General features: G+C 66.4%; 3 protein-coding genes across 7 annotated transcripts; 2 read left to right on the forward strand and 1 right to left on the reverse strand.

Moving 5' to 3' along the window:
• Positions 1 to 5982: 5982 nt before the first annotated feature.
• Positions 5983 to 13007, forward strand: BRD2 (bromodomain containing 2). Of its 3 annotated transcripts, none has more exons than XM_063318668.1 (12): positions 5983 to 6115; positions 7419 to 7719; positions 8813 to 8950; positions 9034 to 9175; positions 9328 to 9536; positions 9648 to 10019; positions 10124 to 10252; positions 10352 to 10606; positions 10686 to 10894; positions 11124 to 11434; positions 11548 to 11670; positions 11805 to 13007. In XM_063318668.1, the coding sequence occupies exons 1-12, from the start codon at positions 6087 to 6089 to the stop codon at positions 11933 to 11935; spliced, it is 2349 nt and encodes a 782-aa protein (XP_063174738.1). In that variant the 5' UTR covers positions 5983 to 6086; the 3' UTR covers positions 11936 to 13007. The 3 variants fall into 3 exon arrangements, with proteins under 3 accessions (XP_063174738.1, XP_063174739.1, XP_063174740.1); XM_063318669.1 differs by having other exon boundaries at positions 10725 to 10894; XM_063318670.1 differs by lacking the exon at positions 5983 to 6115 and adding an exon at positions 8222 to 8319 and having other exon boundaries at positions 7703 to 7719.
• Positions 13008 to 13470: 463 nt separating this feature from the next.
• Positions 13471 to 20373, reverse strand: LOC134507853 (class II histocompatibility antigen, B-L beta chain-like). 3 transcript variants are annotated; one of them, XM_063318810.1, is made up of 6 exons: positions 15092 to 15277; positions 14554 to 14823; positions 14078 to 14359; positions 13860 to 13966; positions 13741 to 13764; positions 13471 to 13647 (listed from the first exon to the last, which is right to left on the reverse strand). In XM_063318810.1, the coding sequence occupies exons 1-6, from the start codon at positions 15180 to 15182 to the stop codon at positions 13639 to 13641; spliced, it is 783 nt and encodes a 260-aa protein (XP_063174880.1). In that variant the 5' UTR covers positions 15183 to 15277; the 3' UTR covers positions 13471 to 13638. The 3 variants fall into 3 exon arrangements, with proteins under 3 accessions (XP_063174880.1, XP_063174879.1, XP_063174878.1); XM_063318809.1 differs by lacking the exons at positions 13860 to 13966; positions 14078 to 14359; positions 14554 to 14823; positions 15092 to 15277 and adding exons at positions 18973 to 19079; positions 19191 to 19472; positions 19665 to 19934; positions 20203 to 20373 and having other exon boundaries at positions 13488 to 13647; XM_063318808.1 differs by lacking the exons at positions 13471 to 13647; positions 13741 to 13764; positions 13860 to 13966; ... (1 more) ...; positions 14554 to 14823; positions 15092 to 15277 and adding exons at positions 18431 to 18687; positions 18860 to 18883; positions 18973 to 19079; ... (1 more) ...; positions 19665 to 19934; positions 20203 to 20371.
• Positions 15649 to 17853, forward strand: LOC134507855 (HLA class II histocompatibility antigen, DR alpha chain-like). Its single transcript, XM_063318812.1, has 4 exons — positions 15649 to 15818; positions 16443 to 16700; positions 16983 to 17264; positions 17371 to 17853. Exons 1-4 carry the CDS (start codon positions 15746 to 15748, stop codon positions 17523 to 17525), a joined length of 768 nt encoding a protein of 255 aa, XP_063174882.1. The 5' UTR covers positions 15649 to 15745; the 3' UTR covers positions 17526 to 17853.
• Positions 20374 to 20572: the final 199 nt, after the last annotated feature.

Consider the following 20572-nt stretch of genomic DNA (forward strand, 5'->3'; position numbering starts at 1 on the left):
GACACCCCGGCGTGGGGCGGGTTGTCTTCTCCCATGGCTGCAGGGGGTGATGGGGGACGTGGCACCCGCCGGGACCCCGCGCGCTGCAACGCCCCGCTGCGTGCACTGCACTCACTGCACACGCTGCAGCCAGTGCCTCTACTGCATCCCGTGCATGCCCTGCATCCGCTGCGTGCGCTGCAGCACCCAGCACCCCTTTGGTGCATGCCCTGCGCCCGGTGCAGCACCGTGCACCACAGCCCTGCGTGCACCGCACCCAGTGCACCCCCATTCCAGGGCACACTGCACCTGGTGCAGCACCCAGTGCACCCCCATTCCTGTGTGGAATGCACCCAGTGCAGCACCGTGCACCCCGTCCCCATGTGCCCTGCACCCAGTGCACCCCTATCCCTCTGTGCACTGCACCCAGTCCAACACTGTGCACCCCATCACTGCAGGGGTTGCACCCAGGGCACCCCATTGCTCTCTGGAATGCACCCAGTGCTACACTGTGCACCCCATCTCTGCACGCGCTGCACCCAGTGCACCCCATTGCAGTGTGTGATGCACCCAGTGCACCCCTATCCCTGGGTGCGCTGCACCCAGTGCACCCCCATTCCCATGTGGAATGCTCCCAGTGCAGCACTGTGCACCCCGTCCCTGTGTGCCCTGCACCCGGCACACCCCTATCCCTCTGTGCACTGCACCCAGTCCAACGCTGTTCACCCCACCACTGCATGCGATGCGCCCAGGGCACCCCCATCCCTGCACGTCCTGCACCCAGTGCACCCTATTCCTCTCTCGAATGCACCCAGTGCTACACCGTGCACCTCATTCCTCTCTGGAATACACCCAGTGCACCCCTATCCCTGGGTGCACTGCACCCAGTGCATCCCCATTCCCGTGTGGAATGCACCCAGTGCACCCCTATCCCTCTGTGCACTGCACCCTGTCCAACGCTGTGCACCCCATCCCTGCAGGGGCTGCACCCAGGGCACCCCCATCCCTGCACGTGCTGCACCCAGCGCAACACTGTGCACCCCATCCCTGTGCGCCATGCACCCACTGCACCCCCATGCCTGCATGTCATACACCCAGTGCAACACTCTGCGCCCCATTCTTACGTGTTACGCACCCAGCGCACGCCCACGCCTGCATGCGCTGCCCCCTGTGCAGCATCGTGCACCCTTGGCTGTGTGCCCTGCACCCAGTGCACCCCTATCCCTCTGCCCTGCGCAACGCTGTGTACCCCGTCCCTGCATGCCAATGCACCCTGTGCACCCCCATTCCTGTGTGGAATGCATCCAGTGCACCCAATTGCTGTGCGCGCTACACCCAGTGCATCCCTGTTCCCGCATGCCCTGCCCCCAGTGGCCCCCTATTCCTGTGCTCTGCACCCAGTGTAGCACCGCGCACCCCAGCCCTGTGCGCCCTGCACCCTGTGTACCCCCATTCCTGTGTGCAATGCACCCAGCGCACCCCATGCCTGCGTGTCACGCACCCAGTCCACTCCCATGCCTGTGCCTGCACTCAGCGCAGCACCATGCACCCCTGTTCCTGCATGCCTTGCACACCCTTATTCTTGCACACCCTCCGCCCAGTGCACCCCTATTGCTGCATGCCCTGCACCCCATGCAGCACTGTGCACCCCTGTTCCTGCATGCCCTGCACACCCTTATTCTTGCACGCCCTGCACCCAGTGCACCCCCATTCCTGTGCCTGCACCCAATGCAGCACCGTGCACCCCTATTCCTGCATGCCCTGCGCACCCCGATTCCTTCATTCCCTGCACCCAGTGCATCCCCATTCCTGTGCCTGCACCCAGTGCAACACCGTGCACCCCTATTCCTGCGTGTCCTGCACCCAGTGCAGCACCGTGCACCCCAAATCTGCATGTGCTGCACCCTGTGTACCCCCATTCCTGCATGCGATGTACCCAGTGCACCCCACGTCTACGTGCTGTACCCAGTGCACCCCTATTCCTGCATGCCCTGCATCCTGCACACCCCAATTCCTGCATTCCCTGCACCCAGTGCAGCACTGTGCACCCCCATGCCTGCATGCCCAGGGCCCAGTGCACGCGATTCCTGTGTGCGATGAACACAGTGCACCCCCTACCCAGTGCACCCCTATTCCTGTGCCTGCATCCAGTGCAGCACCGTGCACCCCTATTCCTGCACGCCCTGCACACCCCGATTCCTTCATTCTCTGTCCCCAGTGGAGGACCATGCACCCCCATTCCTGCATGCTTGGGGCCCAGTGCACCCCACTGCTGCATGTGCTGCACCCAGTGCACCCCATTGCCGTGTGTGCAGCACCCAGTCCACCCCTGTTCCTGCATGCACTGCATGCCATGCAGCACCATGCACCCCAGCCCTGTGTGCCCTGCGCACCCCTATTCCTGCGTGCCCTGCACACCCCTATTCCTGCGTGCCCTGCGCACCCCTATTCCTGCGTGCCCTGCGCCCAGTGCAGCACCATGCACCCCTACTCCTGCATGCCCTGTGCACCCCGATTCCTGCATTCCCTGCACCCAGTGCAGCACCACGCACCCCCATTCCTGCATGCCCTGTGCACCCCGATTCCTGCATTCCCTGCACCCAGTGCAGCACCGTGCACCCCCATTCCTGCATGCCTGGGGCCCAGTGCCCCCCACTGCTGCATGTGCTGCACCCAGTGCACTCCATTGCCGTGTGTGCAGCACCCAGTCCACCCCTGTTCCTGCATGCACTGCATGCCATGCAGCACCATGCACCCCAGCCCTGTGTGCCCTGCGCACCCCTATTCCTGCGTGCCCTGCGCCCAGTGCAGCACCATGCACCCCTACTCCTGCGTGCCCTGCGCACCCCGATTCCTGCATTCCCTGCACCCAGTGCAGCACCGTGCACCCCCATTCCTGCATGCCTGGGGCCCAGTGCCCCCCACTGCTGCATGTGCTGCACCCAGTGCACTCCATTGCCATGTGTGCTGCACCCAGTGCACCCCTATTCCTGTGCCTGCACCCAGTGCAACACTGTGCACCCCTATTCCTGTGTGCCCTGCACCCAGTGCAGCACCGTGCACCCCAGACCTGCATGTGCTGCACCCTGGGTACCCCCATTCCTGCATGCGATGTACCCAGTGCACCCCATGCCTACGTGCTGTACCCAGTGCACCCCTATTCCTGCATGCCCTGCACACCCCTATTCCTGCGTGCCCTGCGCACCCCAATTCCTGCATTCCCTGCACCCAATGCAGCACCATGCACCCCTATTCCTGCATGCCTGGGGCCCAGTGCGCCCCACTGCTGCATGTGCTGCACCCAGTGCACCCCTATTCCTGTGCCTGCACCCAGTGCAACACCGTGCACCCCTATTCCTGCACGCCCTGCACCCAGTGCACCCCCAATTCCAGTGTCCTGCCCCCAGTGCAGCACCCAGTGCCCCCCCTCCCCGCACCTCCCCGCACCCTCATCGCGGCGTACCCCAACCCCTCCTCTCACCCCCTGCCAGCCCCTCACTCCCCACCACATCGCGCACCCCACGAGTGGGTGCGGGGCGCTGTCGCGACACCCCCACCACCCCCCCGCCCCAGTGGGTGACTCCCACCGCGCACCCTTCCCACCATACCGGACCCCCCCCACACCCGATACACCCTCGAGCGGTGCACCCCTGCGCTGCCCCGCACCCCCGTGGACCACCCCAACACCCCGGCCCCGCTCCCCCGTGGGCGCCCCCCCCCCGCACCCCCGCACCGCACCGCTGCAGCAGGCCCGCAGCGCGCATGCGCGGCCGCCGTAACACCCCACCCCCCCCACCACCCACCTCCACCACCACCCGCGGGGCCGGCACTAGGACCCCGCGGAGCCCCGCGGGTCCCGCCGGGCGGGCTGGGCGGGGGGGGGGGGATGAATGGGGCCGTGGGAGCCGCCGGGGCGCCACGTGACGGCGGGGGAGCCAATCGGGGCGCGGGTGACGTAGCGCGTGGCTCCCTTTTTCTGCCCTGGGATGTATTTTTTTAATCTTTTTTTTTTTTTTTTTTGCCCCCAAAACGGGGGGTTTTGGGGGCGGGCGATGGCGGAGGGCGGGGGGCACGGATGAAGAGGGCCCGGGGGTCGCGGCCCCGCGTGGGGGCGGCTCAGGTGAGTGACGGGGGGGAGGGGGGGGGGGCCTCGCCTTCCCCCCCCCGGAGTGGGGAGGGAGGTCACGTGGTGGGGGGAGCTGTCAGTCAAGGCGTTGTCCCGCCACCCCGGCGGCGCGGCGACCAATGGGCGGCGAGGAAAGGCGTTGAGGGGCAGGTGGGGGGGGCGGGCTTTGTGCGCGGCGGTTTGGGGCGAAAAGCGCCATGTTTGGGTGTTCGCGCGGGGGCGGCGGCGGGCCCAAGTGCTGTGTCACGGCGTGGCGGGGGGGGGGGGGGGGCGGGGAGGAGAAGAGGAAGGCGGTGGGGGGCAGGGACCCACTGGTGTCCTGCGAGCCCGTGGAACGGAGGGAGCCCGGGCCAACCCCCCGTGGGTGGGGGGTCGGGGCTCCCGTGGGCCGTGGCGGGCGCCGGGGGGGTGTGAAGGACCCCCCCCCCTTCCACGGGCGGCGGGGGGGGTCCCGGGGCCGCAGGGCCCCCCCCACGGTGAGGCGCGGGGGGGGTGGCGACCCGCGGATCGGGGCCGGCGGCCGCAGCGGCGGCGTGTCCGGGGGGGTCAGAGCATCCCCCGTGCCGTGAGGGGGGCCCGGTGGGCGCGGGGGGAGCCCTGTGCTTGGTGGGGGGGGGGGGAGGCGGAGGGAGGCAAGGCGCGGCGGGGCCGGTGTGGCCGGGCCCTGAGGCCCGTGGGGCCCCCGCGAGGGGGGTGAGGGCCGATGTGGGGGATCCCCTCCGGGGTCTGGCGCCGCCGGGGGTGGCGGGGAGGCCGCGGGACCCCCCCGGGAGCGCCGGGCTCATTGTCCGACCGCCGTTGCCGCCGCCGGGCAAGATGGCGACCGGGCCTGCCCCCGTCTTCCTCCTCGTCCCTCTCCCGACAAACAACCGCCAACCGCCGCTTCCGCCCGCCCCGGGCCCGCCCCCTCACGTGACCCGCCGGCCAATCCCCTCGCAACGAATGGCAGCGCCGGCCAATGAGGGGGCGAGGCCGCCGGCTGCGTGGGCTGAGGCGCCGGGCGGAAGGGCGGGAGGGGCGGGGAGAGAGAGGGGGGTTGAGTGGCGCGGCGGGCGGCCAATGGGAGGGTCGCGCTGGGCGTGCCTCCGCCCAATGAGGCCGCGCCGGGGCGGGCGTGGGCGGGTTGATGATGTCAACGACGCCGCCGCCCAATGAGGGGCTGGCGGGTGTCTATATAAGGGCGGCGGGGGGCCGGCCGAGCGGCGCCATTTCGCTGGGACGAGCGGAGGGAGCGGGTCGGGCCCCGGTGCGCGCAAGGGGGGCGGCCCCAAACCGGATCCATCCTCCGCCGGGGCGGCCCAACCCCCGCCTCCGCGCTCCCCGGAGGGCTCGCCGGACCCTCCCCGGCCTCCGTAGCGACCCCTGCCTGCGGCCGGCGGCGAGGGGGGCCCACACCCCCCCCGCCCCGCTCCCGCCCTCCCCTGAGGGAGCCAAGATGGAGCCCGGCCGCTGATCTTCTTCTTCCCTCCCCACCCCACAACCTCTCCCCGGTACAATCCGCCGTCATCCGCCCGCCGGACCGTCGCCTGCCGCTTCATCCCCGCCCTCCGCCGACGCAGCCGGCGCCCAGCGACGCGGCCAGGCCTGTATTAACCGGGATCGCGCAGGATTTGGGGCCCGCCGGGGGCTCCGAAGAGGGGATCCCCCCCCCATTAACTTTACTCTTCCTGCTCCCCGCCGCCATTTTCTCCGCGCCCCTTCATGTGAAGGCCGGTGGATGGTCCCGGCCGCCGGAGCCGCCGCTTGAGGCCCGGCCGCGCCCTGCCCGGGGGAGGGAAGGGGGCGCCGGGCTCGTCCCCCCTCCCCCGCCGCTCGGTGATGCGCTGACGCGGGGGGGACGAGGCCCCGCCGGGCCGTTACCGCCGAACCCTTCGCTCGGGGCAAAGTGGGGGGGTCGTCGGAGGAGACGGCGGCGGCGGGAGGAGGAGGAGAAGGAGCCGAAGGGCGGCCGGGAGCGCGGGCCGGGCACGCAGCCGCCGGCATGTTGCAGAATGTGAATCCCCAGAGCAAGTAGGTACCGGCGCCGGTGACACGGGGAGTTGGCGCGGGGGGGGGGGTCGGTGTCACGCGTGGGTTGTGGCGGTGACACGGTGGGTCGGGGGCTGTCCCCCTCCCCCGGTGACCTGGGGACAGGCGGACGGGGTGTCCCCCCACCCCACGGCCACGCGTGGTTCTGTCGCCGGGGGCCACTGTCCTTGGCACTTACGCCGTGCCCTTGGTAGCCCGGCGCTGAGTGACAGCCGCAGGGCCATGGGGGGTGACACACTCAGGCCGGTGGGTGACAGTCACCCGTGGGTCAGCTGAGGGCAAAGGGGGGGTTTCCCCCCCCGCCCCAGGTTTGGGTGTTTTGGGGCAGAAGCTGGGTCAGCCCTTGGAAACCTCCCGCGCCTTCGTGACAGTGTCCCGGGGGTCCCCGCTGCCACGGTGGCGGCTCCTGCTTTGCTTTGTGACAAGATTTTTTCCTGTGTTATGGATATTTTCTGTGCCTCGTGCTGCCTCTCAGCGGGTTGTCGTAGCTCTAAAGCGTCTGGTTGTTGCCCTAAAAGGCTGATTTTTGCCCTTAAAGCGGCGCAAAACTCGGTTGCGAGTGTGACGCTGTCACGCCTGTGCCGCGTCCCTGGGACTCTGGGTCCCCCGAGTCCTGCATTGTCCCCACGGGTGGTTTTGGGTCCCTGTCACCAGGACAGTGACGAGCCACCCGCTATCTTGGCCTTGGCGTTGATGTAACGGTACAGTGGCGCCGTGGGGCTTCACCGCCTCCCCAAATCCCGCCGGATCTCCCCGGCCTCGGAGAGCGGGGTGACACTGGCGGTGTCTCCGTCGCCTCGACGCGCGGTAGCACCGTCACCGCACCGGCCCCGTCACCTCCGCGCGCGCACGCAGCCCCGCGCCGCCGGCTCTTTGTTCGAGGGCGAGCCTGGACCCGCGCCAAGCTCTGGGCTCCGGCTGCGCCGGCGCAAACGCCTCCGCCGTCGCCGGCGGGGGACCCGGCCGCCCGCTTGGCAGCAATTAACGGGCGCAGACGGAGTTCACGGTCAAATCCCCCACCTCACCCGGGGCGGGGGGCATGCGCGGTGGGACATCACCCGTGTCCTGGGGAACTGCGTCGTCTCCCTCTGTTGCGCTGTAGCCGGGCACGGTGATGTTTCTGCCCTTGTGGTGTTGGGAGCCTTTGGCTCCTTCTGGGGGTTTCCCCTGGGAACCCCACGGCCCAGCGCCGGTGACTTATGGGTGGTTTGCCTCCCCCCCCCCCCCCCCCCGGCCATGCCGCAGAGCTGCCTCCCCCCTAACCCTGTCTCTGCTCCCCTTGCAGGATTCTGGGGGAGGGCAATGCCGGGCTCATGGGCCTGGCAACGGAGTCAACCCCCGGCAAACGGATCCGCAAACCCTCGCTCCTCTACGAGGGCTTCGAGAGCCCCACCATGGCGTCGGTGCCGGCCCTGCAATCCCCCCAGGTGAACCCCCCTCCGCCGGAGGTTTCCAACCCCAAGAAGCCGGGGCGGGTCACCAACCAGCTGCAGTATCTGCACAAAGTGGTGATGAAGGCTCTGTGGAAGCATCAGTTTGCTTGGCCCTTTCGTCAACCCGTCGACGCTGTCAAGCTGGGCCTGCCGGTAACGAGCCCCGCGGGCGGGTGCGGGAGAAGTTAACGGCGCCCGGGGCGTGCGCGAGTGTGTCTGTGTGTCCCCCTCCCTTCTCATTCGCCCACCACCACCACGCCGGCATGCGCAGGCAGGGGGTGTCAGGCAGGCGTATGGCTAAATTTTTGTCCTGCCTGACCCCGGACATGGCGTGTCCTCCCTCCCCTGTCCCCAGCCTGAGAGTGCCAGGGCCAGCGCCGTCCCCTTCCCAGGGCTCCGCCACAGAGATGCAGCTGCAGGTGCCGGGGCTGTGCTGTCCTCACCCTCCCCTGGGGGCCTAAACCCGCCCCCCAACCCCCAATCAGCCCCTCGTAGGCGTCCGGGCTGGTCTTGGGGGCGTCCTCAGAGCAGCTGCCGCCCTCTCCCCTTGTCCCAAATGTCCCCTCCAAAGGTATGGATGAGGTGACGCAGCCGCTCTAGAGGTAACCCGGACGCTTCCCCACCTAATCTCTTGTGCCCTGAATGCGTTTTGCAGATTCCCATCCATGAATTTGTAGAAGACATCCTGTGACCCCAATATTAAACGCCAGCCCCCCCGTGCACCTGTGGCGCCCAAGGAGTTAAAGCCCAGAGGTAATTTCCACGTAGGTTTTGCTCTTAAATTTAGCGGTAGCTTGCCTTTCCCCCCCCCAACACCTCCCCCCATCGGCCCCGTCCCACCTCTGGTGTGGGACGTGCGTGCCCTCCAAACGCCGGGGTCCGGCTATGCCCCCCATAACGTAGGCTCCCCTGCAGGCACTTAGGGACCCTCTCGCCCCCATGGGCGGAGGGGGACGGTGGCACTCTCGGGTGGGGACCAGGTCCGGAGGTTGTTTTTTTTTTTTTGGAACCCCCCCCACCACCACCACCATGCACCCCCTGCCTGCGCTTGGGTGACGAGTGAGAGCTGGTGTGTGAGCGGGCGGCCGCTAACGTGAGCTTTGCGCCGGTCCCGGCTCCGACGCGGATGAGCCGGTGCTTCGCTGGGTGCTGAGCAACGGGGGAGACCGGGCACGGTGGGGGGGACACGGCGCGGTCAATGCCACTCCCCTGACCCGCCCCCCCCGGTCCTGCATCCTTTTTGCAGGACTACCACAAGATCATCAAGCAGCCCATGGACATGGGGACAATCAAGCGGCGCTTGGAGAACAACTATTACTGGGGGGCTGCGGAGTGCATGCAGGACTTCAACACCATGTTCACCAACTGCTACATCTACAACAAGGTGAGAACCGCCCCGGCGCTGCCCAGCGCCGCCGGTGGCACCTTCCCGACGGACTCTGACACTGCTTCTGCTCCTCCCCGCAGCCCACAGATGACATTGTGCTGATGGCCCAAACCCTAGAGAAGATCTTCTTGCAGAAGGTGGCCCAGATGCCACCGGAAGAGCAGGAGATCGTGGTGCCAGTGGCCAAGAACAGCCATAAGAAGGGAGCGTCCCGGGCAGCAGGTACGGTCACGTCACCCGGGCTGGGACAGCAGCATGGGTGGGGGCTTGAAGGTTAGGTGGGACCCCAGAGTGGGTGTTGGGTAACGGGGACACCCCGATGGTGTCCTGCACCTCGCAGCAGCGCTGACGAGGGGCTTCTTATCTCGGCCCAGCGCTCCTGGCGGGACTGACGGCTGCTCAGCAAGTACCGGCTGTCTCCTCCGTGTCCCACACCGCTGTCTACACCCCGAGCCCTGACATCCCCACCACCATAGTCAACATTCCCCACCCATCCGTGATCTCCGCTCCGCTCCTCAAGTCGCTGCACTCCACCGCCCCGGCCGTCCTGGCTGCGCCCGCTCCCACCCAGCCCGTGGCCAAGGTAGGAGAAGAGCAGGCTCCGTGGGGCTGGAGTGTGGGGCTGCCTTTTTTTCACCCCCCCCACAACCTCACGTGTGTTTTTTTTTCCCCCTTTTTTTTTTCTTTTCGGCAGAAGAAGGGCGTGAAGCGGAAAGCGGACACCACCACCCCCACCACCACGGCCATCATCGCCACCAGCGGGGAGTCCTCACCCTCGGCCACCTTGCTGGAGGCCAAGGCGGCCAAAATCCCTGCCCGCCGGGAAAGCGGTCGCCCCATCAAACCCCCGAAAAAGGATTTACCGGATTCCCAGCAGCACCAGACTTCCAAGAAGGGCAAACTCTCGGAGCAGCTCAAATACTGCAACGGGATCCTCAAGGAGCTGCTCTCCAAGAAACACGCGGCCTACGCCTGGCCCTTCTACAAGCCCGTCGACGCCTCGGCCCTGGGGCTGCACGACTACCACGAGATCATCAAGCACCCCATGGACCTCAGCACCATCAAGGTTGGGAAGGAGCCCTATTTTTTTTTTTTTTTTTGGAGGGGGTGGCACTCTGAGGTTTTCCTGGCCCCCCCGGAGCTCCCGCTCACCGTTTGCTCTCCCCACAGCGGAAGATGGAGAACCGGGATTACCACGACGCCCAGGAATTCGCTGCCGATGTCCGGTTAATGTTCTCCAACTGCTACAAGTACAACCCGCCCGACCATGACGTGGTGGCCATGGCCCGCAAGCTGCAGGTGAGTGGGGTGGCGGGTGTGTGTCTGTCCCCCCCCCGGCCCCCAACCCCGACAGCCTCCAAAACGTCCCACCACGCACTGACCCCGCTCTCCTGGCAGGACGTCTTTGAGTTCAGCTACGCCAAGATGCCGGATGAGCCGCAGGACGCCAGCCCCCCCTCGGTGTCGGCCCCGCTCGCCGGCGCCCTCTCCAAATCCTCCTCCGAAGAATCGTCCAGCGACGAGGATGAGGACGATGAGGACGATGAAGACGACGAGGAGGATGAGAGCAGCAGCGAGAGCTCGTCGGAGAGCGAGGAGAGCTCGGACTCGGAGGAGGAACGCGCCAACCGCCTGGCCGAGCTGCAGGAGCAGGTGAGGGCCGCAGCGGGGGCTGCGCTGCCTCCCGGGCCCCCCTCCCCGTGCCCGCCTCACCCCCTGTCTCCCCCCACAGCTGCGGGCCGTGCACGAGCAGCTGGCTGCCCTCTCACAGGGCCCCGTTTCCAAACCTAAAAAGAAGCGCGAGAAGAAGAAAAAGAAGAAATCGGAGAAGCACAAAGGCCGGGGAGGCGACGAGGAAGCCCGGGCGCGCCAGGCCCAGCTCCGTAAAGCCAAGAAAGCCGGTGGCGGCGGCGGCGGTGGTGGCAGCGGCGGCAGCTCCAAGTGAGTGCGGTGCCCGGCGTGGCGTTGGGGTGTCGGGGCGGGGGGATGGCGGCAGTGGCAGTGATGACTCTTTCCCCGGCAGAGCGACCGTGGCGAGGAAACGATTGGAACAAGCCAAACCTTGTCTGAGCGCTGCTGACCCTGCTGGGGGGAGGGGGGCGGGTTTGGTGGTGGAGGGGGATTTTTGCGGCACCCCCTGACGCCGCTGACGCCACGTTTCTCCTGGCAGGAATTCGAAGAAGGCGGCGAAAGCAGCGTTGCCGCCGCCGCCGGCGCTGTACGATTCGGAGGAGGAGGAAGAAAGCAAACCCATGACCTACGACGAGAAGAGGCAGTTGAGTTTGGATATCAACAAGCTGCCGGGCGAGAAGCTGGGCCGGGTGGTTCACATCATCCAGTCGCGGGAACCTTCCCTGCGCGATTCCAACCCCGAGGAGATCGAGATCGATTTCGAGACCCTCAAACCCTCCACGCTGCGGGAGCTGGAGCGTTACGTCCTCTCCTGCCTGCGGAAGAAACCCCGCAAGCCCTACAGCGAAAGTAAGGGGTTGCTCCGGGGAGGGGTTTTCTTTTTTTTTTTGGGGGGGGGGGATGTGTTTGAACCCGAATTGAGGCCTCACACACACACACCCCCCCCGTCTTTCTCCGCGCAGCCATGAAGAAGCCGGTGGGGAAGACGAAAGAGGAACTGGCGCTGGAGAAGAAGCGGGAGCTGGAGAAGCGGCTGCAGGACGTCAGCGGCCAACTCAACTCCACCAAGAAGCCCCCAAAGAAGGGTGAGTACCGCGGTGGGGGCGGCGTTGCCGGATGGCGCCGCGTTTTCTGTGTCCCCCGTCCCATTCCCTCCCCCCCACCCCCCCCAACCTTCCCACCCCATCCACCGCTTGAACCCGGTGCCGTTACCTTGCAGCCAGCGAAAAAGCGGAATCTGCTCAGCAAGTGGCCGTCTCCCGCCTCAGCGCCTCCAGTTCCAGTTCGGATTCCAGTAGCTCCAGTTCCAGTTCCTCCTCCTCGGACACCAGCGATTCGGATTCGGGATAGGGGGGGGCGGGGGGGTCCCGGAGCCCCACAACGGCGGCAGCCGGGTGGAGCGCGGGCAGGTTCGGAAGAGGCTCTGCGGGACCGGACCCAGGTGAACCGGACTGAGGGCGCCCGCCCGGCAGGACGGGGGGCCGTGGGGGAGCCCCCCCACCCCGCCGCCTGAGCCCCCTACGGACTCTCGGGGCACAGGGGAAGAGGGGGGGGGACACCCCGGTGTTTACAGGTGGCGCTGGAGGCAGGGGGGGCCCTGGCTGTGGGGTTGGCCCCCCCTGCCCTCATCCTCCCCAGCAGGTTTTACTGTTTGTTGTTTTAAGGGGTTGCGGGGGGGGGGTGGGGTGGGGTGATTGGTTTTGGGGTGGTTGTTTCTTTTTGTTTTGTTTTGTTTTATTATTAATTTTTTTTTTTTCTGACTTGTGGGATTTTTTCCAAAGGGGAAAAGTTTGGGGTTTTTAAGAAAAAAAAAAAAAAAAAAAAAAAAAAAAAGAGAAGAAAAAAATAAAAAACAAAAAACAAAAAGGGGGGGGGAGAAACAAACAAAAAAATCTTTTAAAAAGGAGAAAAAAAAAAAAAATCTCTTGGGGTGGGGGGGGATGGGGAGTTGAGAGTCCCGAGTTTTGGGTTTGCTGGTGGGGGGGGGGGCCTTCCCTACCCCCCTCCACCCCCCCGGGGCGGAGCTGCCACCCTCCCCCTCCCCTCGTTTGTGGAGGATTTTTAATTTATTTGCGCCGCGTGGTGCTGGTGGGGGGCCCCGGGACGCGCCTTGTACATACCCCCCCCTGTCCGCCCCCCCTTCCCCCCCCCCGGCAGGCGAGCAGGGCAGCATGTCCCCGCGTGGGGAAGGGGGGAGGGAGGGGCCGCCTGTTTTTTACGTTGACTGTATAATTTTTTTTTTTTCTACTTGTTTTATTTTGTTTTGGGTTTGTTTTTTGGTTTTTTTTTTGTTGTTGGTTCCCCCCCCCCATCCCCTTCCCCCCACCCCCCCACCTTAGACCCTTAGAGCCGTGTTTTCATCTTATTGTATGTTTCGAACCTTTCGATTCTTTAACATGTAAATAAAGAAAATATTATTCGAGTTGAGCCGGGCTGCCCTGTCACCCGCCTGCTACCCTCGTGGGGGACGACACCCGTCACCCTCACGCACGCGCAGCCCTCGGTGACACTTGGGGTGGCCCCAGCGGCGTGTGGGGACACCCGTGACCCCTCTCCACTGCCTGTCCCCGTCCATCTGCGCCCCCTGGGGACGCTGGGGACTCTCACCCTGACGCCTTCCCTAAACTCTTCTGGGTGGGGACAGGGCTGAGTGTCCGTCTGTCCCCCCCCCCGCTAGTGGGTCACGTTGGGGGGGGGGTGGGACCCCTTGTGGGGTGACGTGGAGGACAGGGACAAGCTGCTCCCTGCCACCCCTTGGCCACTTGGGTTGTGGCAGGGGACACTGATCTCGGGTTGTGTCCCCATCACCCCCCCCAGTCCCGTAGTGGCAGGAGGAGGGTGCTGCCACCCCCCGCACCCCAATCACAGGACACCCCAGCCCGGCTCTCGCTGCGTGTTTATTAAGCAGGGACCCCAAAGCGGGGGGGGGGTGCGGGGGGGGGCGTTAGGGGGAGAATGTGGGGAGCCCCTAGAGAAGGCGGGGGCGCTGGGACCGGTGCTGGGGGGCGAAGGATGGGCGGTGATGGAGCAGCTCCGGGGGGGCTGGAGAGATCTCAGGAGCCCTGGGGGGGTGAAAAGGGGAGAAATCAGCAGCTGCGGTGGGATGGGGGGGTGGGGGGGGTGGATCCAGGGGGAGACGGATGAAGGAACATTACCTGCAGCCTGGGAAAGGCAGCGCCCTGAAACACAGAGAGACAAGGTCAGGGTTGGAGCAGGGACAGGGACCCCCCCCGAGGGACACCCCCCCCCCCCCCCAAGTCTCCCAGCCCCTCACCTTCTTGCGCATGTAGAGGAAGAGCCCCAGTGCCAGGAAGATGAGCCCCAGCACGAAGCCCCCCACCCCTGTCAGCATCTTGCTCCTGCTGCCGTCTGACTGCAGCCCTGTGGGGACGAGAGAGCGGGGTCAGGGCTGGGGGGCCCCGGCCTCCTCCCCACCCACACCAGGGGCTCTCCTCCCCCACCCCCCAGGGGCCGCACAGGGCAGGGCCTTACCCCAGTGCTGGGTGACGGGGTGCTGCAGGCTGACGTGCTCCACCTGGCACGTGTAGGTGTCCCCGCGCTGCGGGGTGGTTTCCAGCATCACCAGCACCTGGTAGGTCCAGTCTCCGTTCTGCATCACCTCCGTGGACACCACGTGCTCCGTCTCCTCCTGCCCGTTCTTCAACCACTTCACCTCAATCTCCGCGGGGTAGAAATCCATCACGGCGCAAACCAGCCTGTCGGTCTGGGGCAGGGAGCTCGACTGCACTGGGTAGATTTCCACCTCGGGCTGAACTGGGGGAGGGAGAGAAGGGTCTGGGGAGGGGCTGAGGGAGCACAGGGACCACCCAGCCCGGCCCAGGGCTCTCCCTCTGCTCCCCACGCAGGACGTGCTACAAGCGACTCACGTCCCCATGGAAGGGCGCAGGGACTGCCCGGGGCTTGGCTTGTGCCCATTCCCCCGGGGAAATGTTCTGCCACACACTCACCTCTCCTCTCCACGGCGAAAGGGGTCCACGCCCTGTAGTTGTTTCGGCAGAACGTGTCCACCTCAGCCCGTTTCTGCTCCAGGACATCGGGCTGGCTGTTCCAGTAGTCAGCATCAGGCTTCCCCAGGAGATTGTCAGCCACGTAGTACCCCACCTCGCTGTCAAAGTGTGCGTACTGCTCCCGGTTGTAGATGTACCTCACCACAAGCCTCACCCGCTCGGTACCATTGGTGAAGTAACAGTCACCCTTAAACTGCTCCTGGAAATACCCTGCTCGTGCAGACATGGGGGAGGTCAGGGCTGCTTCCGTGGCTCCCCCTCCCCAGCTGCCCCCAGGGGTTCTGCACCAGTGCCCAAGGGCTGGGGGAGGCTGGAGGATGCCATGGGACACCCCCTCTACACCGTCCCACTCCCCCTTTTCTACCCATCTCCTCCCTTCACAGCATCCTCCTGCACCCCGTTCCACCCCGATCCACCCTAAGGGGTCTGAGCCCCCTCCCGAACCCAGCACCTCCCCACACCGCGGCTCGGAGCTCACCTGACGTCTCCTTGCCACCAGATGGTTGGGCTCCCAGCACCACCAGTGCCACCAGCACGGCCCCAGCTCCCACCACACGGCCGGTCTCCATCGCTGCTCACAGCAGAGGCTGGAACGGTGCAAGGTCCTCCAAGCGAGCTGGACTCTGCCAGCTCAGGATATCACCCGGTCCTGCCCAGTTCCAGGACTGGGAGTCCCAGTGAGGACCAGTGAGCAGCGGGGCTGGGCAGCATCACCCGTCACCAGGCAGAGCCGGGACTCACAGGGCTCCCGCTGACACTTGTCCCCTGGCTGCAGCCCAGCTCCAGCCCGGGGCAGGGAGCAGGATCGGGCCCATGCCCACAGCGGTGGGAGAGTGACCCCAGGGCTCCCGGAGACTGCGCTCCAGGGAGACCCCTGATGTGGGGCCCCACAAGCCGTGTTGTGGTGGTGGGACCCTGTCGGGGTGTCCCTCCAACTATCTGCTCTGCAGGGTGCCCAGTGCTGCTGCTCTGCCTGGGAACAGACGAGTCACCATCACGGCTCCCTCCTATTGGCTAAGCTCCTGGGGGGGGCCCTGTCCCCCGGGAACGGGGCCCCCAGCACTCAGCTCCCCGGCCCAGGAGCAGCACCCTCACCTGCTCCCGCTCTCGCTGCCCGGTGCCAGGAGAGGCGATGGCCGGAGGATGGGGCGTCCCGCTGGTGCTGCTGGCTATGCTGACCCTGCAGGGAGCGGGGGCCATCAAGGGTGCGTGAGGGCACTGGGGCTGTGGGGTGGGGGGTTTGGGGGTAGAGGTGGGTCTGGGGTGCCATGGACCCGTGGGTTCTAGAGACCGGGGCAGGATCAGTGCGTGGGGAACTCTGTCCGTCCCCGGCTGTGGGTAACCCCTGGGTGGGGAGGGGACCCCGGCACCCCCCAGGAGGGCAGGCTGTAGGAAGTGCGGGGACCCCTCCCCAGGTCTCCCTTCCACCCCCTTCTACCCTTCCAAGTGCCCTGCGGGCCCTAGCGACCAGAGATGGGCCCTGGGACATCCCACCCCACCCCGCAGCGTGTCTGGGACCGGGGGGAGGTCCCACAGCCTGGCGAGACCGTCACTGTCCCCAGCCTCAGGATGACAAACAGCCCCGGAGAGGACACTTGCCAGAGGTGGGGCAAAGAGGGGGCCAGCAGCTTCCTTCTGCAGGGGTCCGTGTCTCCCAGCCCCATGAGCCTGCGGTGGTGGGGAGAGGCTCAAGGCAGGCTCCTGTCCCCATGGGTGCCTCGCTGTCCCCATGTGCTGTCCCTGGGGGGAGCCCTGGAGAGTGAGGAGAAGGCACAGGGGCAGCCCCATGGCAGTGGGCGATGCTGCCCCTAACACCCATCTCCTGGCAGTGATGAACATGATCCACCAAGCTGAGTTCCAGCAGCGGATGGAGCCGCTGCAGCAGGAGGATGGGGAATTCCTGGAGGGGTTCAACGCTGATGAGGTGTTCCACGTGGACCTGCAGAAGCAGGAGACCGTCTGGCGCCTGCCCGAGTTCAGCAGCTACACCTTCTTCGAGGCGCAGAGAGCCCTGCAGAATGCGGCTACAAACAAACACAACTTGGAGATCCTGATGAAAAGGTCCAACCGCTCGCAGGCAACCACCGGTAACAACCCAGCCCTGGCACAGCCGGTGCCTTCACCCCTGGGGATCCTGCCAGGGCTGTCGCTCCCACAGCCTGTGGCCCAGCCAGCAGCGGCATGCACAGCGCCCTGCACCCTTGGAGCATGTGTGACCCAGGCACAGCCCCGAGCCAGGGTGTGGGGTCTCCCTGGGGGGCAGAGATGCAAAATGGGTCTTTTTCTAACTAGCCCCAAGCACCGCAAGGCCCGGCTGAGCCCAGGCTCTAGGGCAGCACTAACTCCTCCCTCCTCCCCCTTGTCCCCAGTGCCACCCGAGGTGATGGTGTTCCCAAAACACCGAGTGGAGCTGGGGGACCCCAACGTCCTGACCTGCTACGTGGACAAGTTCTGGCCCTCTGTGATCTCCATCACGTGGCTGAGGAACGGGCAGGAGGTGACGGACGGCGTCCTCGAGACCGTTTTCTACCCACGGGAGGACCACTCCTTCCGCAAGTTCTCCTACCTGCCCTTCATCCCCACCCGCGGGGACTACTACGACTGCCGCGTGGAGCACTGGGGGCTGCCCACCCCCCTGCTGAAGCACTGGGGTGAGGAGGGGGGCTGGGCCAGGGCCCGGACACCTGGGTCCTCTCCCCTTGCAGGCAGCGAGGGGGGCTCAGCGCCCCGTCCTCACCCACCCTCACCCCTCCGCAGAGCCCCAGCTGCCCCTCCCCGCCTCTGAGAGCACCGAGACCCTGGTGTGCGCCCTGGGCCTGGCCGTGGGCATCGTGGGCATCATCGTGGGCACCATCCTCATCATCAAGGCCATGAAGATGAACAGCGCCCGCAACCAGCGGGACCCCTTGTGAGGGGTCAGAACCCCAGGGGGCCCTCCCAGCCCTGCGCCCCCTGCCAGCCCCTGCCCTCACGTCCCAGCTCCATCGCCACGGCCGAGCCACGCACCCCTCCTGCCAGCTCCATGCTCCACGGTCCCACCCTGAGCCCTTCACCCTATGCTGTGCCCCGTGCCCCAGCCCTGCCACCCACATCCCTGCGCTGAACCCCCCAGCCCCGCTCCACCCCACCGGTGCCCCCCTGCCGTGCCCTGTGGGCACCCCGCTGACCGGGGCTCTGGCGTCCCAGGTTCTGGGGAGCTTCCAGCAGCAGTAAAGGTGGTTGGGGACGGCCGGCCACCACTGAATCTCTCTGTCACGGCTTCCTCTGCACCCTGCTCATCCTGCTGATACAGTGGGAGGGGGAACAGGGCAACTGGGAGGCGGTCTGTGGGGCTGACAGGGTTGGGGGCGTTGGGGAGGGACCAGTGGCCGCAGAAGGGGATAGGACGCCTGGGTCCTTGCGGAGTGTGGTGGGTGCCATATTGGGGTGCAGGGCAGCGTCCCACGGCGGGGGCACTGCAGGAGGTGGCCGGGGCTGGATGGGTTGTACCCCGCCTTGGGGTCCCGCTCCCTACCCCAGCCTACCACCGCGGGGTCGAGCAGTGGGAGGGGGAGACGGGGCCACCAACCAGGACCGGTGAGGGGACCCGTGACCCCCTGTCCCTGATCCATCCCGCAGGCGACTGGACGCAAGCTCTGCCGCCCACCCCCCTGCCATGGGACGAGGGGTTGGCTTCCCCTCGCAGTGTCCCCACACGGTGGCAGCCCCAGGCCACCAAGAGCATCTGGTCCCCACCTAGGATGGAGCCCTGTCATGGACCCACCTCCCCAGGGAAGGGAGTGACCCACCCCTGCCCCACTGTCCTCAAACAACCAGGGCCGGAGGGTACTGGGACACTTTATTAGGCTGAGCCGGAGCGGCCAAGGGCCACCCTCGCCAAGCCCTGGGCACTCCGGGGCTGCAGAGCAGTGACAGTGAAGCTGGGCAGGGCTGGGAAGGAGGGGGTGACCCCGGGGGTCAGTGGGGAGATGTGGGGCTCCGGGACAGGGCCGTGCGGGGCAGAGGTGAGGCCGGGGGGCAGAGGACGGGCGGCGGCGGAGCAGATCCGCAGGGGCAGGACTTTGTTCAGGAGCCCTGTGGGGAGAGAAGAGGGGGTGAGCACCGGGATTGGGGGATGGTGTGTCCCCAGGGCTCCGTCCCGGCGGTAGTGGGGGACACACGCCGTACGGACACGCTGCCCCTGGGAGCAAGGGGGGACCAGCCCACGCAGGGGAGGTGCAGCAGGGTGGGGGGAGACGAACGGTACCTGCAGCCTGGGGAAGGCGGCGCCCTGGAACACAGAGAGACAAGGTCAGGGTTGGAGCAGGGACAGGGACCCCCGCCGAGGGACACCCCCCGCCCAGTCTCCCAGCCCCTCACCTTCTTGCGCATGTAGAGGAAGAGCCCCAGCGCCAGGAAGATGAGCCCCAGCACGAAGCCCCCCACCCCCGTCAGCATCTTGCTCCTGCCGCCGTCCGACTGCAGCCCTGCGGGGACGAGAGCGCGGGGTCAGGGCTGGGGGGCCCCGGCCCCCTCCCCACCCACACCAGGGGCTCTCCTCCCCCACCCCCCAGGGGCCGCACAGGGCAGGGCCTTACCCCAGTGCTGGGTGACGGGGTGCTGCAGGCTGACGTGCTCCACCTGGCACGTGTAGGTGTCCCCGCGCTGCGGGGTGGTTTCCAGCATCACCAGCACCTGGTAGGTCCAGTCTCCGTTCTGCATCACCTCCGTGGACACCACGTGCTCCGTCTCCTCCTGCCCGTTCTTCAACCACTTCACCTCAATCTCCGGGGGGTAAAACCCCGTCACGGCACAAACCAGCCTGTCGGTCTGGGGCAGGGAGCTCGACTGCATGGGGGAGACCCTCACTTTGGGCTGAACTGGGGGAGAGAGAGAGGGGACTGGGAGGGGCTGGGGGAGCACAGGGACCACCCAGCCCGGCCCAGGGCTCTCCCTCTGCTCCCCACGCAGGACGTGCTACACACGACTCGCGTTCTCGTGGAAGGGCGCAGGGACTGCCCGGGGCTTGGCTTGTGCCTGTCCCCCCAGGAAATGTTCTGCCACACACTCACCTCTCCTCTCCACAGCGTAAGGGGTCGACACCCCGTAGTTGTATCGGCAGAACGTGTCCACAGCAGCCCGTTTCTGCTCCAGGATGTCGGGCTGGCTGTTGAAGTATTTGGCAACAGGCTCGCCCAGGAGATTGTCAGCCACATAGTACCCCACCTCGCTGTCAAAGTGCACGTACTGCTCCCGGTTGTAGATGTGCCTCTCCAGAAACCTCACCCGCTCGGTACCATTGGTGAAGTAACAGTCACCCTTAAACTGGTCCTGGAAATACCCTGCTCGTGCAGACATGGGGGAGGTCAGGGCTGCTTCCGTGGCTCCCCCTCCCCAGCTGCCCCCAGGGGTTCTGCACCAGTGCCCAAGGGCTGGGGGAGGCTGGAGGATGCCATGGGTCACCCCCTCTACACCGTCCCACTCCCCCTTTTCCACCCATCTCCTCCCTTCACAGCATCCTCCTGCACCCCGTTCCACCCCGATCCACCCTAAGGGGTCTGAGCCCCCTCCCGCACCCAGCACCTCCCCACACCACGGCTCGGAGCTCACCTGACGTCTCCTTGCCACCAGACAGGTGGGCTCCCAGCACCACCAGTACCACCAGCACGGCCCCAGCTCCCACCACACGGCCGGTCTCCATCGCTGCTCACAGCAGAGGCTGGAACGGTGCAAGGTCCTCCAAGCGAGCTGGACTCCGCCAGCTCAGGATATCACCCGGTCCTGCCCAGTGCCAGGACTGGGAGTCCCAGTGAGGACCAGTGAGCAGCGGGGCTGGGCAGCATCACCTGTCACCAGGCAGAGCCAGGACTCACAGGGCTCGTTCCGACACTTGTCCCCTGGCTGCAGCCCAGCCCCAGCCTGGGGCAAGGAGTAGGATCGGGCCCATGCCCACAGGGGTGGGAGAGTGACCCCAGGGCTC

This window comes from Chroicocephalus ridibundus, chromosome 28, assembly GCF_963924245.1.
Source record: "Chroicocephalus ridibundus chromosome 28, bChrRid1.1, whole genome shotgun sequence".
Classification (NCBI taxonomy): domain Eukaryota; kingdom Metazoa; phylum Chordata; class Aves; order Charadriiformes; family Laridae; genus Chroicocephalus; species Chroicocephalus ridibundus.